This window comes from Oncorhynchus kisutch, unplaced genomic scaffold (assembly GCF_002021735.2).
Source record: "Oncorhynchus kisutch isolate 150728-3 unplaced genomic scaffold, Okis_V2 Okis06b-Okis10b_hom, whole genome shotgun sequence".
In the NCBI taxonomy this organism is placed as follows: Eukaryota; Metazoa; Chordata; class Actinopteri; order Salmoniformes; family Salmonidae; genus Oncorhynchus; species Oncorhynchus kisutch.
In genome coordinates, this window is record NW_022261983.1 from 2,263,483 (window position 1) to 2,280,015 (window position 16,533).

The 16,533-nt window shown below is 41.1% G+C and overlaps 1 protein-coding gene across 3 annotated transcripts; it reads left to right on the top strand.

Moving 5' to 3' along the window:
* Positions 1-299: 299 nt before the first annotated feature.
* Positions 300-9,562, top strand: cbx4 (chromobox homolog 4 (Pc class homolog, Drosophila)). 3 transcript variants are annotated; one of them, XR_004206822.1, is made up of 6 exons: positions 300-632; positions 732-775; positions 1,513-1,578; positions 4,255-4,321; positions 5,819-8,664; positions 8,829-9,562. XR_004206822.1 is itself a non-coding variant. In XM_031813994.1 (5 exons), the coding sequence occupies exons 1-5, from the start codon at positions 564-566 to the stop codon at positions 7,256-7,258; spliced, it is 1,686 nt and encodes a 561-aa protein (XP_031669854.1). In that variant the 5' UTR covers positions 300-563; the 3' UTR covers positions 7,259-9,562. The 3 variants fall into 3 exon arrangements, 2 of the variants coding, with proteins under 2 accessions (XP_031669854.1, XP_031669855.1); XM_031813994.1 differs by having other exon boundaries at positions 5,819-9,562; XM_031813995.1 differs by lacking the exons at positions 300-632; positions 732-775 and adding an exon at positions 1,100-1,402 and having other exon boundaries at positions 5,819-9,562.
* The last annotated feature ends 6,971 nt before the right edge of the window (positions 9,563-16,533 follow it).

The following is a 16,533-nucleotide window of genomic DNA, read 5'->3' on the forward strand; positions in this document are numbered from 1 at the left end:
AAACATGTTCTCAAACTACATTTTTGTATTTGATTTTTCTAAATGGCATTGGAAGATTCCAATTCAACATACATATTGTGCCGATCGAATGAACCTGGTATAGGATACATATTTAGTCAACAAAGGTATGGTTTGCTCGTGGATGTAAATTATACAGTAATGGATTATCATTTCCATAGCTGCCTGTCTCTTGCAGCCCAACTCTGCTCCACACAACACGGAGCGGGTACAAACCTCTGCCTTTCACCTCCCCCTCTTCGCTCTGACGTCATGTGCCTGGCTATTGCATGAAGTGTTCTTGCAGCCCCACTAGTGTGGACTGTGGATATCTTTCTGCTTACTGCCTTCGAGCCAGGACCCAGCGAGAGTGTGTGTGTGTGAGAGAGAGGGGAGAGGGCAAGAGAGCGACAGAGAGAGCGAGAAGGAGCGAGAGAGAGGAGTGGTGGAGGGATTACAGTTTGGTTTCTTATAACTGGAAAATTACCAAAGGAGAGAACGCACCGAGTGAACGAAGGCATCAACGTATTTCAACGTTCGTTCGCTTCAAACGGATTCAAGCCAGAATGGAGCTACCTGCCGCGGGAGAGCACGTCTTTGCGGTGGAGGGTATCGAAAAGAAGCGCATTCGGAAGGTAAAACTTCTCTCCAATGCACATTTCAATAGCGTTGAGCTCAATTAGAATGTTATCGGTTTTCTCACCAAATCTCTCTCTTTCTCCCTTCTCCTACAGGGCAAAATAGAATACCTGGTAAAGTGGAGAGGGTGGTCTCCAAAGTAAGTGTGAAACATTGTATTGCTCATATGATTTTAAATGCTCGGACACACGACAGTACCCATATGTGGATTTTGCAGACAGCAACCGATTTTGTTTTTCAACAAAAAAAAACCTCGCTCGAAAGGCAGCTACGGGCACGCGCGCGCGAGCTAAATGGAGATAGAGGGGAGCGAGAAAGAGAGGGAGAGCGATACGGATGCCTTCACTAATTTATGCGAGGGAAGGGGGTAGGCACAGCCATGTAATCCCGTTTTAATTATTTCTGCACTGCCAGCGAATTTACGAGACAGTGGTGTTAAAATGGCCGACTGTAACTCGGTGCACAGTGCAAAGAGTATTGGTCTTATACCGTTCGCGTTTGGATAGAGCAGGGACCCTACCCTGTCTTTTGAATGGTGTACTGCTCTCTCTCTCGCGCAGCCTACTTGAGACATACCCAGGGTTATTTGCTATGGCAGGCATGATCCGCATTTGTTTTGGAATTGGCTTCCCTTGCCAGACATAGTGAATCATCCAAGAGATGAACCCATTAGTAGGCTATAACACATTTTTGGAACATGCTGGTGTATAGGCTACTTTACGCATGAAGACTATTGTAACGACGTTGTGGGCTAGAGTCAAGGACAGTATGTAATTCATAACCTATAATATATTGAGACAACCTTATTGTAAAAGGGAATAGCCTATGTTGTTTTTCTCAACATTAATTACATATTGTTTTCTGTTCTTCATACAGATACAACACATGGGAACCCGAGGAAAACATCCTTGACCCGCGCCTTCTCGTGGCGTTCCAAAACAGGTGAGAGACCTTGGATATGGCCTAGCAGCCTCGAGTTGAGTCATGACCTTATATGGTCACGAGAGGAGGGGGGCGGTGGGTAGCAAGCGCATGTTATTCATACACCACACCGCCTCCCATGGGGGATGTGTTTGAATGTTGGGAGAACTCCAAAGACACGTTTATGGATTGATTAGATACCCGCACGTGTGCATAGTTTTAGGATTAAATTCTGCATTCTGCATTTTAATAGCCTAGACTATTCCATGGGTTGTTGTCAAGGTCTGGGTCTCAATGAGTCCATGCTCCACGGCATGGCAGTTAATGTAGGCTAGTCCTATGCAAAGAACTGCTACAAAATAAAATACAATTGAGAAAAATAAACGGAGGGAGATGTTGTAATTAGACATTCGGTGTGAAGTTGTCCATCAATAAACAGTGTAAATATATATATGAAGTCAATATCCTTCATTAGCAATCTTCCTATTGGCCTAATTTACCCTCTTACGGCCCTATTGTGTAGCCTATTACAATCGAAGACTTGGGCTGCTGTCAAAAGTGAGCCAGTTTTGGAGGAAATAACGGCGCTGGGATGCTATTGTGAATGAACGACGAATTTGCGCATATAGGCCTAATAGTATTTTGATAGTCTGGTCCCTGTGAGTCAATTCATGAATATGTCATTGTGAAAGTCCTTATAATGACAAAACCACTCTTGTGTAGTCCGAAACATGGGCTGATTTCAACAATTAGCTTTAAGACTCTGGCGACGAATGATTAGGCCTATCGTTTGGCTACATTCAAACGCAATGGGATATTTTAAACCACATTTTATTTCATAACTATTGATCGGAATACTCTTTGTATTAGCTAAAAACCTTTGGAGTATCTATAAGAGTTGATTATAAGCAAGGCTGCATAAAAGTATCATGTCTGTGCGAAAGCCTATAGGGCTTAAACAATTTTGCGCCGCAAATTCACAAATAGCCTACATCACATGCAATGTCATGCATACTCGATTGCGTTGATGACCACATATCTCGCAATCATTTCACTCCAACAACGTATCACAACAGCATTTGCGTGGTGCAGGCGGCTGGTCTCTCTCTCACCCACGGGATAACCTAGGCTACCCGCCCCAAAGGCCACCACCACCACTCCGTGCTTCACGGTGTGGGGACAGGGAGATGCATAGACGGCTGAAAGCCTAAAGTACGGGGGATGGGTATCACATTTATGGAAACCGTAATTGACATGCACTGCTCTTCGGCATTTCCAGTTGGCGACCTCATATTCTCCAGTCCCCCGGCGGCCTTGTCTGTGTCGGCTGGACGGTCGGTCTCAGAGCGCTGCCTCTGCGCTGTGTGGGGAGGGAAGGAGCAGGCCTGTGTGTTCGGCTCGCTCTGCTCTGGTCCCGGGGGATGGGGGAGGGGAATCGACATGGGAGGTTGTAATTGCCAAATCTTCTATAAAGGGAGGTTGCCCCGCTGGACGTCTCCGGTGTAAAATCACACCACGTTATTGCTTTATGATGCCGAAAGTTCACGGGGACTGGCCGTGTCATCACGGGTTTGCTCAGTGTTTTGCTTAAACATTCATACCGTAGCATAGAATACCTACTACATTAATGCTGTGTGTTAGCCACATTCGCTAATGCACAGCGGTGCGGGTGCGTCGAGTCCAGCTGCCATTGGGCTAGTGGGTCATATTTACGAGAATGTTATGACTTAAGGCCTCAACCAGGGAGCAATTATTTCATATGGACATGACTGTGCATATGATCACAACAGAATAATAACGTCCTGCACAGCTCTCTCTCTTCTTTTTGTGGGAAGAGTTTTGTAAACCCAAACAAATATAATGTTATTCTTGGTAGGCTATAGTTCTCTGGAATCTAGTTATAAATTCATTTATTCAGTGAGTGTAATTTACTCGGGAATACAACCCAATATATTCAAATGTGCATAGTTAATAATAGACCATTGTGTTCACCTAATCCTTATGCAGGGTAGATGCTGTTGTGCAGCAGTTATTTCATTTTCAGTAAACCTTACTTCAACCTTGTATTTATTCAATTTCATACACACCTTGTCACCTAATCTTTATGCAGGGTAGATGCTGTTGTGCAGCAGTTATTTCATTTTCAGTAAACCTTACTTCAACCTTGTATTTATTCAATTTCATACACGCCATGTGACCCTAATTAGGATTTGACTGTGACAGAACCATAGGGAGGTGTAAGGACTGGCGGTGGGAGAGGATGTGGAAGAGAGGGGGAGATTCTCCCCTTGCTGTAGAACTAATTGAATTCCTTCATTATAATGAGAATATGGAATGATGGGCATATTACTATGGAGAGAGTTATGCAAATACAGACAGACCAGAATGCTTTGCAGCATGTCACACACGGGTCTTCATTAGTCTTCAAAATCAGAATTCCGCTTTCGACCTTGAAGAGATTATTTCAAAAATAAATTGGTCTAGAGATGCTACGGAATTATTAATAAGACCAATAGAGGGATATATTTGCAAACTTAGTTTTGTTTGTGCACATCTGTCAATATGTACAGTTAATTAATATGTTGTAAAGCTACCAGTATGTCAATACGTCAAACATCTTTTGATGACACAAGATGATGTTTCCTGCCAACCTCCACCCTCATGGTAAATATATGTTTTTTTCATCATCTTTTACAGAGAGAGACAGGAACAGTTGATGGGATATCGTAAACGTGGACCAAAACCAAAACATCTCTTAGTCCAGGTAACGATCATCATCCCCGCCTTATTGTTTTTATGTTTAATAGTTACATTTGTTTAAAAATAACAGGATTTTCAGTCAGCCATTCTGTTGCCATGCCACTGAACAGCAGAGAGAGAGAGAGAGAGAGAGAGAGAGAGAGAGAGAGAGCAGAAGTTCCTGTAACACACCAGTGTCAGGTGTTTTGGAGATCCCTGTCATTATATCTGTGGTTATTTTGAGTAGATTTGCATTAGGAAAGAGAGAGAGAGGTATGGGGCCCTCCAGCTGGTCTGACCTACACACTCATCATGAAACCCAGTTTGTTGCCTCAGGCTCTGGAAGTATTGCTTGAGCGCATTCATTTTATTTTATGCTAATAGCCACATGTGCAAATGGCTGTTTCCCTTTTAAGATTTTACAAGTGTTATTTTCTCCTCCCCAAATGAATAACTATGTTGCCTATGGGAAATTTGGTATGCCATTCCATTTTCACGCGAGCAATTTGTTAGCTCTAAAATGTGCCTTTTCTAGAATTATTCAAAGCAGAAGTGAAAGAATAACAGAACATAGTTCACAGTTCCCTGAGGTTGAGTATTTTGTAAGAACACACTTGGAGCCAGATTTAATTACAAACGGCTAGTGATTTAGTGCCACTGTGTTTATTACTACGAGTAGTCAAGCCCTGAAAACCCACTTCATTTGAAAAACAACAAAATGGCAGCCCTGCCACTTAGTTTGCTACAAAGCTGACGGATAAGGCTGGAGAAATATAACCACTCTCAAGTTCATAGATATGGATGCAAGGATAGACAATCCTCAAAAATGTCTGTACAAAGTGGGCCTTTAAGAGACACCACATTGCTACAACCACACGTGGTTTGACATCAAGGATCAAGCGTGACATGTCTAGTGGCACCTCAGTGACCCTGAGGTCATAGACATAGCGTCTTCCTCCCCTTTCTGAAATAGCATTCTCATGGCCTGGGGGGTGGGTCATGCATGGGAAGTGGAGAGGGAAAGAGGGGGGAGGGATCTGAGAAGATGGAGGAAGGAATCCCAGGAGGAGAGCACTGACTGGATGCTCTCCTCACACAAAGTTATAGATCGGTTGTCTGTGTCCTTTATGCCAGGTTAGCCAAGAACTAGAATGTAATGTTCCGATAACATCTGAATCCCAATGTACAAATGTAGCCATTAGCCAAGGCCTGTGTGTTGCATTTAGGCTTACAGTATGTGGATAATTTATGCAATGATATTGTATTCTTGTGCTCCGACAATGTCTTGAATTACCCTTGAGGGGATTTATAATGTCCTTTTGAATTGGATTGGATTGCTGGCTATGGCTAAGGACTAGTTATGAGAAGCAACATAGCATAAATGTAGACTTAGGATAGATTTCTGTTGGTTATCTTTTGCCTTTTCTATCTCCCTCATCAGTTAAACCCGAACAATAAAAGATGAAAGGAGTGCCTTCATTTTTCAGAATAATAACCTTCCATTGTCTTCCGACCTTTTCAGCTTCCCTCGTTTGCACGGAGATCCAGCATCCCTGCTGGATTTGAGGAGACGTCTCCGGAGGCCGAGAACCACCTCAGGTCAGACCCGATCCAGATGCACCGCTCCCAGCCCCAACAGTACCAGCTGAACAGCAAGAAGCACCACCAGTACCAGCCCAGCAAACAGGAAGTCTCAGCGGACCAGCTAGGCAACGGGAAGAAGAAGTTATTCTATCAGCTCAACAGCAAGAAACACCACCACTACCAGCCTGACCCTAATATGTACAACACCCAGTCCACCAGGCCCAAAGACATGGTCAAAGGTCAGGAACCCAGTCCGCCCACCAATCCCAACCCTGGGTGGAACCTGCCGCCGGCACTGCAGCAGAAATGGGTTCGCGACAAAAACACGGGCTGCCTGAGCAAAGTCAAAGACGTGACGGTGGTGGAGATGAAGAAAGCAGTGGTGCGTGTCAACGAGGCTGAGAGCGAATGCGCCCTGAAGCCCAGCCCAAAGGAGGCAGCCCTTCCCAGTGCTGTCAGCAGCAAGATGAAGATCATCAAGAACAAGAACAAGAATGGACGCATTGTCATCGTCATGAGCAAGTACATGGACGGCAACAAGGCTGGGGCGGCCAAGGGTAAACACTCTTCAGACTTGACTGGAGAAGAGAAACCTCAACACGCTGAGCAGTCAGACATGTCCAAGGTACAGGGAACCACCAATGTCCCTAAAGAGATCTGTAATGCCAGTTCCATGCCGGCCGCTGAGCATCCCAAGAAACACTCTCCAGAAGACGGACATTTCTCCAAACCATCGCCCAGCACGGCTGAGGAATACAACACAGAGGTTGCGAGGGGCCAGGCGGACTTACCGGATGATCACCCCCTACAGCTAACCACCAACCCAACCCCTTCCCCCTGGGCGATGGATACTAGCCTCCCCACCCCTAGCCCTATGGACCAGATCCGGACACTCCCCACCACAAATAACGACCGCAAACGCAAGCTCTCCCACCCCGAGGAGGACAGGGGCGCGTGTAAAAAGTTTCTGAGCTCCAGGAGCATCAGTGTCCCCAGTGCTGTGCCCACTCCGCCCCAGGACAAACCCATGGACCTCCACCTCATTGTCCCCCGCCGGAGCAGCAGTAGCGGGTATGGGTATGAGATTACGGACACCAGCACCAGTCAGGAAGAACCTATGGATCTTAGCTGTTCTAGAACCAGAAAGCAACCTGAACCTGAGCCAGTGCCAGAGCCAGAACCGGAGCATAAGGATCCAACTGCAGTGGTACAGGAGTCAGAGACAACAACAACGACAACAACAACAGCAACAACAACAACAGAGGAGACTAAAGAAGAGTCTGTCTTAATGTTATCTCCTTTTATGGGCAACATTGTCATCACTGACATCACCACGAACTGTCTCACAGTCACTTTTAAGGAATACGTTTCTGTTTAACAGTCCCTGGACCAATCGAAACAGAGGACTACTGATTTGACGGCCTTATCAATATGTGTATATGTAAAAAGAAACGTGAAGATTTGTACATATGGAGATTTATAATTTATAATTCAAAATCAATACATTTCTTATGATGTTTTATACTTCAACTCTTCGGTAATGTGGTTGCCAAGAAAGTGCCCTCATGGATTTCAGTGACTGCATTCAGGTGGATGTTAATTACTAGTGAAATGTCCATTATGAAATATCAAGTCATATAGAATAGCTTTTGCTGTTGTGGCTTGATGGTATATACCAAACATATACAATCTTAGAAAAAAGGGTTTGAAAAGTTTTTTTTGTCTGTCCCCATATGAGAACCCTTTCTGGTTCCAAGTAGAACCCTTTTGTGTTCCATGTAGAACCCTCTGTGGAAAGGGTTCTACATTGAACACAAAAGGGTTCTACCTGGAACCAAAAGGGTTCTACCTAGTACCGAAAAGAGTCCTACAAAGGGTTCTCCTATGTAGACAGCCGAATGACCCTTTTAGGTTCTAGATAGCACCTTTTTTTCCTAAGAGTTTAGCCTGAGATGTAAGCCGTTTTATACATACAGTATGTTCTACTTAATAATGGCGGTTATTTTGGTCCATAAGTAGATGATGTTGAGTAACTATGGTGATCAAAGATCCGTTTAAAAGCACTTCATTGCATTCACCTATGTGTGTATATTCATTTGTACTATGTACTGTATATGTATTCTCCATATGATTTATACGTATTTCCATTGCTTTACAATCCCCTCCGGCCAGGTGTGCTCAGTCTGAGGCTACTGTGTCATATTTCACGTTGGTGACTTTTGTTATTGTTTGTGAGTGCAGGAGAAATGAATGGAAGAAGAAATGCAAATATCAATGTTGGGTGTGCCGGGCACCCACAGCAACATCATACAGACCCCGTTTCACCGAGGGGTGTACTCTGACATGAGATTGAAGCGAACTTCCGACAAATCCTCCAATGCTCTCGTTTGAAAACTAGAGTTACACACATATATTTCAACTAACTGAACACCGGTTTCAGCAAACCCTGTCAATCTTAGCCATGAGCTGCTACATTGCATGTTTTCCTTTTGAGGAAACAAAGTGTATAATAGAACTTGCACGGTGGCAGGAAGGCAAACCATTTAAGAAATTAGCTCTCAGAGCTGAGTCATTTTTCCTTTAAGATAAATTCTGATTAATTGACTTGTGACCCTAATTAGGTTGATGCATTGCATTGGTGAAGACCCCACAGATGGTCTACTAAGCCCATACAGCAGGTCTATGTAGGACTATTTGTGGCAGGTCTATGCAGAACTATTTGTGGCAGGTCTATGTAGGACTATTTTTGCATTTAAGTTGACCTTATGACAGGGTGACATTTTTCTCCAGAGGAGGCTGGTAGGAAAGGCTTATCGTAATGGCTGGAGTGGAATAAATGGATTGGAGTCAAACATATCAAACATATGGAAACCACATGTTTGACTCCGTTCCATTAATTCCATCTCATCCATTATAATGACTGTCCTCCTATAGCTCCTCCCACCAGCCTCCTCTGCATTTCACACATACAGTAGGGGCATTCATCTTAACTTGAAATTGACGCTTGCTTTACAAAGGCCTGATAGATTGACATGTATAACTTCTTTGTCTTTAGCTTATCGAAGCTACCTGGGTTACAAGTCATAGATGTGTATTTTCAGTGTTTCCTAACACCCATCTCTGTGCAAAATATAAAAGCTAATTGTGAGTCGCTTATGTTTAGAGGCTGATATTTTGATCCTAACACACATGATCCAATGAGCACAAGCTCTTTTGATATTGCTGCTAAAGTGTATGTTAGAGTTGTTTCTTCTGTCGTTGAAACCTTGTTGGATGTAACCTACATTACAGTCTAAATTGCCTTCGATGCACACTGAATGCAAAGCAAGAAAGAAAATGACAGATTATGGATTTACATATGATTGTTATGATGATAATGATTAAATAGATATTATTTATTATCATTATTATTTTGCTGTCCAAAACTAAGCTCACTTAGATGCCCTCTGCATTAGAGGTGGAACATCTTATACCTGTCTGTACAACATTTAGCACAACTTTGTAACATTTTGAATCCTTTTGGTTACCATTGATTTGTTGGAGCCAGGTTACATTTCCCTGCACTTGTTGGTTCAAAGGCAAAATAATTGTTTTAAGGTGTGTTCCGATGGGGAGGGGCTGGAATTAGTACTGTTGGCACAGCTATGGTATGTTTTACAATAAAGCAAGAGAACTGACCTTTTTCTGACATTGTCTGACTTTGGCCTGCTATGGGGACATGCTGTGCATGACATTCAGTTCTTAAGGCAAATGAATTGAAGTATTATTTCAGTCAGTATGGGAAAAAATATTTTATTTTTAGACTGGCACATTGTAACAGGCATTATAATTGCCTTCAACTACCCCCAAAAATATTATATATATATATATTTTTTAAATAATGATTCACCTTATTCTACTTATATGCCATGCGATGTTCTTTATTTGGACACTAAAGTTAATATTTAGGCCTTGGCTACCGACCATGTTTTTTGTTTTCAACTTGACAAAAATGGCTAACTTTCCTTTAAAAAACATTAATGTTAATAATGTGACCTCTGAATAGAACCACATATGAAGTTGCATAAGCACATATACAATCCAGAACAAAGGGCCTTCTGTCTTAAATAACTGTTAAATAACTGTCAAATAACTACTGGGCACTTGTGTTATTACTACCTTACTGATGGGTTATTCTTCTGTTGGAGCGAGACAGCTTGACCCTTGGCAGGAATGTAATCAGAACTACCACATAGAGGGGGGGTGAGGGTCTTATGCAATATCACATTGTGATTGATACCTCTTGTATCACAATGTGAAAGGCTTTGTAGAATGGGAGGGAAGACCTCTATTAGACTTTCACTTCTATCAACCAAGTCTCACGTCTTTTACATTAACTTTGAATAAGACGCACAGCTGCACATTTGTAGGCTGTTTGATGTAGGCTACAACTGACGTATTCTCACACTCACTCCATTTTTGTAAGAACACAACTGAGGCTTTTACAAACTCACGTGCCGTTTCAGCAATGTGTCTTGGTCTGACTACATACAATATTTGTCCTTCAGGTAAGTTCTGTCATGGGGTGGTAGGCCTCGTCTTCGGTTGTTCTTTTCCCCACACACGCATAACCTTGGCCTATCCAGTAGGCTCGTCTAATGAGCATGCAGTCGATCTATTCATAATTCGGCCTATTTGGACCGTGAGATGCGTCAGGTTGCCTTGTCTTTTGGTGGGAGACGTGCTGTGAGAGTTATACATTTGTCAACTGTATCTAGGGTTTCCATAATGACCAATTGAGATGTATGCTTAACTCTATTTAGATGTGCATGGTAGCCTACAGTAACTCCCAAAGCCCAATTGATTGACAACCCAAATTATGGATTCGAATGCAGTTGCAAAAAAGCGCACATACCTGGAATTTTGTCGAGTTTACAGGCGGGCGCTTCTCAATGACTCGGGCCCAGACCAGTCAAGTGTAACAAGGAAAGTAGAACTATCTATATTGGGAGGGAGTATGCATATACATAAACGTTACATGAACATCAGAACATGTTGAATGGCTTGTTTAGACTTCATAATATGGGCCATGACCTTGTCTATAGACCTAATCTAAAACCAGTGTAACCATTACATTGTGAAAGACCTTGGACTGGACTGGAAAACATGCCGAGGTCTTTCATTGGGAGTTGCTTATCAAATAATGTTTTTCGGCACTGGGAGTTGCTTATCAAATAATGGGAGTGGCACTGGGAGTGTGCCATTCAATTTTGGAACAGATAGATATGTCAAGATTGATGGGCCAATTTAACACATTTTGAGAAAAGTTTTAATCGGCTGGTAGCCTAGCGGTTAAGAGTGTTGGGCCAGTAATTGAAAGGTTGTTGGTTCTAATCCTAGAGCAAACTAGGTGAAAAAAATCTGTCTATGTGCCCTTGAGCAAGGCAGTAAATGTTGCTCCTGTATTAAATGTAAATTGTGCGATGCACGCACATGGGGAGTGTCCCGTGATGTCCTTATTTGAAAGCATTTTTCAGGAAATAGCTGGTTCTATTCATCCTAAAAGCAGGGACAAATAAAATCATTTCAGCAATTCTCTTTTGGAATGCGTTCGCTTCTAAATAGAATTTCCTTTATTTGATCCATGCACAAAAGTCAAATTACACATTCAACTTTTTTGTAGCTTATCAAATGTTGTTTCATATTTTTGCAGATAGCTCTCATACACAAAACCAAGCGGAGTTTTTGACAAGTCCTGCACATTTCTAGAAGCGCAGCGCGGTACCTCTGAATTGCTCTCTGGGCTATATCATGCCAATAAATGTTGAAATTGTCCATAGAATGGAAAACCGTTTCGCCATAGATTTGAGTCTGATCAGGTAGACTATATCGGTGTCATATATAGGCTCACTGACATCCCTTTCCCTATGCATTTGTTGCAAGTTTGAAATCTCACTTTGGGCTTAATCACTTTGGGCTTAATAATCACAACTTTAAGAATTCAAAGCTCTCAAGTTTGCACTGTCCATGTTCATGGCCACATATTTTAGACATTTTATTTGGTAGGTTAAAGTGTATAACTGTATTATAATCGTGTTAATATAGCCTATATAATTTTACAATCGTCAATGGTTCTTAATCGGATATCATTAGGCTAAGAGCAATAGAGAATGGGTCTATTTTACCTAGAATGGCGGTTCTTTGTTTGGTGAACCATATAGAAAAGTTTCAAATAATTGGTTTGCGTGGTTTCATCATGCATTTCAGGAATGAGGACTTTATCGATGTGTGAATGAAGGTGAATGAAGGCTACATTTCGTTTGTTGAGGCATCTACTTTCCAACTGTCCCCCAAGTAGCCTATGTGTTTGTTTTCCGTTTTCAGCGTTAAATGTTTAGATGTTTACAGCTGAAGTAACTTAACAAATGTTTATCATTAAACAATTCGGCACATAGCCAGCTTGTATCAGTCTCCATTTGATTTGCTCTGGAATCCGTTGTAGACGCAAGGGTTAGAGGATAGCTATATTGCATCTACGTTAATAAGTCTTCCTTTTTTAGGATAATATCTTGGCCCTATAGTCAAAGGTTCCATTATTCATACACAGCGTGTGTGACTTGCTTAAAATGAGACAGCCATTTTCTCTCGTCTATAACCGCTTCAAGCAGCGGATCGAATATTCGCAGGGGCTTTGCGGTGTATGAAATGGTCGCTCGGCATAACGCGCTGAGAGTTGGAGGTGTAGCCTAATAAACTACAGATTTGAGTTGTGCAATGGGCGTTCCATGTCAGTTTCAATACATAATCACATTCTGAATTTGCTTACTGACCGAAGAAGCACGCCATTTTAGTTTATTACACAGTGTAACATAGGCAAATGCAACGTTGACGTAGGCATTTCGAGAAATTGTATTTGATCTTAACGAAAGACAGAATCACTAGTAAGGGGAACGTACAACCTTAGTTTTGGACATATGCACTTGGATAGTAAACAACAGAAATGCTTCATCGAAATTCATCAACAAGTCTATTTTCAATCAAGGTGTTAGGTGTGGCTAGCAAATCGACAAAGGTGCACATACTACATATCGGAAAATAGGTTTAAATATATCTGGAGTTGGGACATACTCTTGTAAAAATTGGCCCATAAATTGTTCTTCTGCTGTCTAAAGGATAACCGAATGTAGTTCCAGGCAGAACACTTTGTGGTTCCAGGTAGACCCCATTCACCCAACAAATGAACCCTCAATGAATACTTTAAGAACCATTTTGGTGAAAATGTTCTGTAACTTAAAGGGGTTCTATATTTGGGAGAGCCGAATAACCCTTTATGATTCAATGTAGCCCATTTTTGCCCCATACACACAGTCATATAAGGCGAGGCCACTTGGCGGTCAATTTGAAGAATATAGAATTAGGCTACAAGACGGGCCATTGAACTGGAACAAGAAAACACACACAGGACTATCTTTACATGTGAAGGACATTAAAGAAATAGCCAACCTCAAGATCGCATAAGAGATCGCATGACTCTGAGATGACTCAGCTTTCTGTAGTCAAACAGAAACCTCGTTGTACACGTTGGAGCATATAAATAGAACAAGTGCGATGTTTCACATTCCCCCTTTATCACCACACCACAACCTTCCAGTGCAGCCAGCCATTGCTGTATCATCTTACATTTACAGACGTAGCCTACTGCAAGGCGTATTTGCCATGAAGCCTAGGGCAAACAACAACTAATAACACCAATCAATTCGAATGACTGTTTTGTGTATTTTTTATGAGATTTTTTAAGCACTTCTGATGGGGGCCAGTAGCATACGCCTATATACCAGTCTAATTATAAAGGATTCACAAATAAGTCAAATAAATGTAATTTGTGAAGATTACATTTATTTTGTGTTAAATCATGGCCAAACACTAATATAATCCGCCAAGATGTATTTGCAGCATCGTTGTTGAATAAACATGAGAGAGAGAGAGAGAGAGAGAGAGGCACAGTAAATTCAGTTTGCTTCGAGGCTGTGGTTCTTCTTCTCGAGCTGAAAACATACATGTATTTTATGTGTGTCTGTGGTTTTCCTCTTACTCAGGCTACGCGTTTTGCACAACAGATAATGTCCTCCATGAAAGTAGGACAGCGATCAGCACTTGCGAGTACTGAGCTGAGTAACCGCGGTTGCCCAGAAACGAGCGAGCCAATAATATTTTACCAACTCGCACTGTGTATCCATGTATGGCTGTCGCCATTGCTGCACTGCAGTAAAGCTGAGACCAATCATCGAGACCACAAAATATGGAGTCCTGCAGTTAGGTGTTACCTAGGCTTAACGCGTTCCCTTAATAAAATATAGTCGTTTTAATACCCACATAGCGCTGAAATGTCGGTATCATGGTTTGAGCGTATCAAAATGGTGGTGGCATATGATTTCCAATGCATCCCATGCATCTTTTGTCCGCTGTCCTTTGTCTCCTCGTCCGTAATAAATCTACAGTGGCCATATCTACGTGTTATGTTGAACATGTGTTGTTGGGTAACAGTGTAGGGCGAAATAATCTGGCATCTGAAGGTCAAATACGGAACAAATCCGATGTACATTCTGCTCTCCCCTTCGCATAGGCTCTAGAGCCATTCCACCAAACGAACGTTTTCTTTCCAAACCCGAAGCATATTGTCGGTTTGATGAACCGCTAAGGCGTTATAAACACTATATTATCACACATTGTGCACACTAGTCATGCTTTGTATGCTATTCAGTAATATACTGTAATTGTGTAACAGCAGGCTTTCCCTGTTTCTTTTGATATTGTGGAAACGCCTGAGTAATTTAGTCATATATCAAATCACATTGTTGACAGAAACGCTCCATAATTTCGTTATCATACAAAGTTGTAAAATAGCTATAATGTAATGTTTAGTATGATATGTAAGTCTCTCTCGCGTTCTCTCTCTCCTTCTCCCTCTCCCCCCCCCCCCCCCCCCCCCTCTCTCTCTCTCTATCTTAATCAAATTCATACATATCTCGTTGTCTCATTATATTTTCATAACTCGTATGATTCCTTTTGGTAACTATGCCCCTTTTCGATAGATTATTCTCTTACTTGTACAACGTAGTTGTGTACAAAAAATGCAGGTTACAGTTGATTACTTGATTTTTCCCAATTTCCTTTTCTGAAAAAGTTTAACCTTTGATTTGGACTTGTGTAACACTGTACTCTAATGACTTAGGCCTACTCTTAAATACATTCAGAAGATAACAAACATGGGTTTTCGCAGTTTGATCTTCATGTAATTCATAGCTCTGCCTTCATTACCCTTTATGTTTCACTAAAGAAAGGTTGTAGTTTGCATGGATCAAGGGACAGAACTCAAGGGGTTTATATTTTTATTAATTTGTTTAATAAGTTACCCAAATACTATAGGTTTCAAATGAATGTAGGTTTCTGTAGGATATGTTTCAGATCTCAGAGTTATCTCTTTATTATAGGAGGCGTAAATCATATTATTCTTTGCTCATGTATAAAAATTCCGTATAAAAACAAAATCGTTATGAAAAACACAAAGCCTAAAAACTTTCGTAAGTAAGCCTAATTATTAAAAAATGTATAAGTTCATGAGGCAATTAAAGCAACCATAGCGTCTTGATAATAATAATAAACAATAACATTCGTTATAGTAAATACAAAAACTGGTATACATTTTTAACAAACCAACATAATTTATTTGAAGTAATTTGGTTATTTAGCAATGTATTAATATTGTTACGATTATTATTAGTAAGTATAAACATCATTTTTGTTATTACCTTGTGCTAGATTATGTTATATGTCATTATCATGTCATTCTTTTTTCCAGAGACCTGTTTATTCGTGTTATGGCTATGTTATCATATGTTCACATTTCTATGGCTAAGTTGTGTTTGAAATATTTGATCGTTTTCAGTTGTGTTTACCTATTCATCTTCAGACAGTAAAACTTAAAATTCAACTCTTCTTAATTTGACCTTTAATTGTTTTCATAAATTCATAAATCTTCAACCGAATTAGTTTTTTAAAAACTATCGGAAGACCAGAGAGACCAGAGATTCAGAACCCCACAATTGAGTAAATTACCCATGAAAAACAAACAATATCTTCATGAAAATGATACAACTTGAAAGGTCAATTTTAATTGACCTTTGTAGAGTTTAGCCTCACGTAGTTGGACATTAATGAACAATAGCGCAAGATTATAAAATAACATACTTTCCCATCTCTAGGCTACACATAGCTATCCTATGCATTTGTATTTAGGTTGGTGCATGGGATTCCTGGCAACTAGCTTATCAGTTAGATTCGGTGGAAATACAATCGAGCTCCAAGGTCATGTTCTTATTGATTCTCACTTTGATATTTTCATATCAAATTAATGAATGCTCTTTTTTATATTTCTAAATGCCGATGACTGGCTATTTAAAGATATGTTCAAGGAAATAGTCACAATGCAAGGTAAGAGGTTGGGTAGACTATACAATGAATTTAAATTAACTAATTATTTTCAAATGGATAATACTTTGGTGTGCCATAGTCAGATGGTTATTTATTCGCTTATGCCAAAGACATTCCTGCGCACAAACCAGACAACCACCAAATCAGCGTCATTTCCTTAGACTCAATAGGAATTAACTCCTC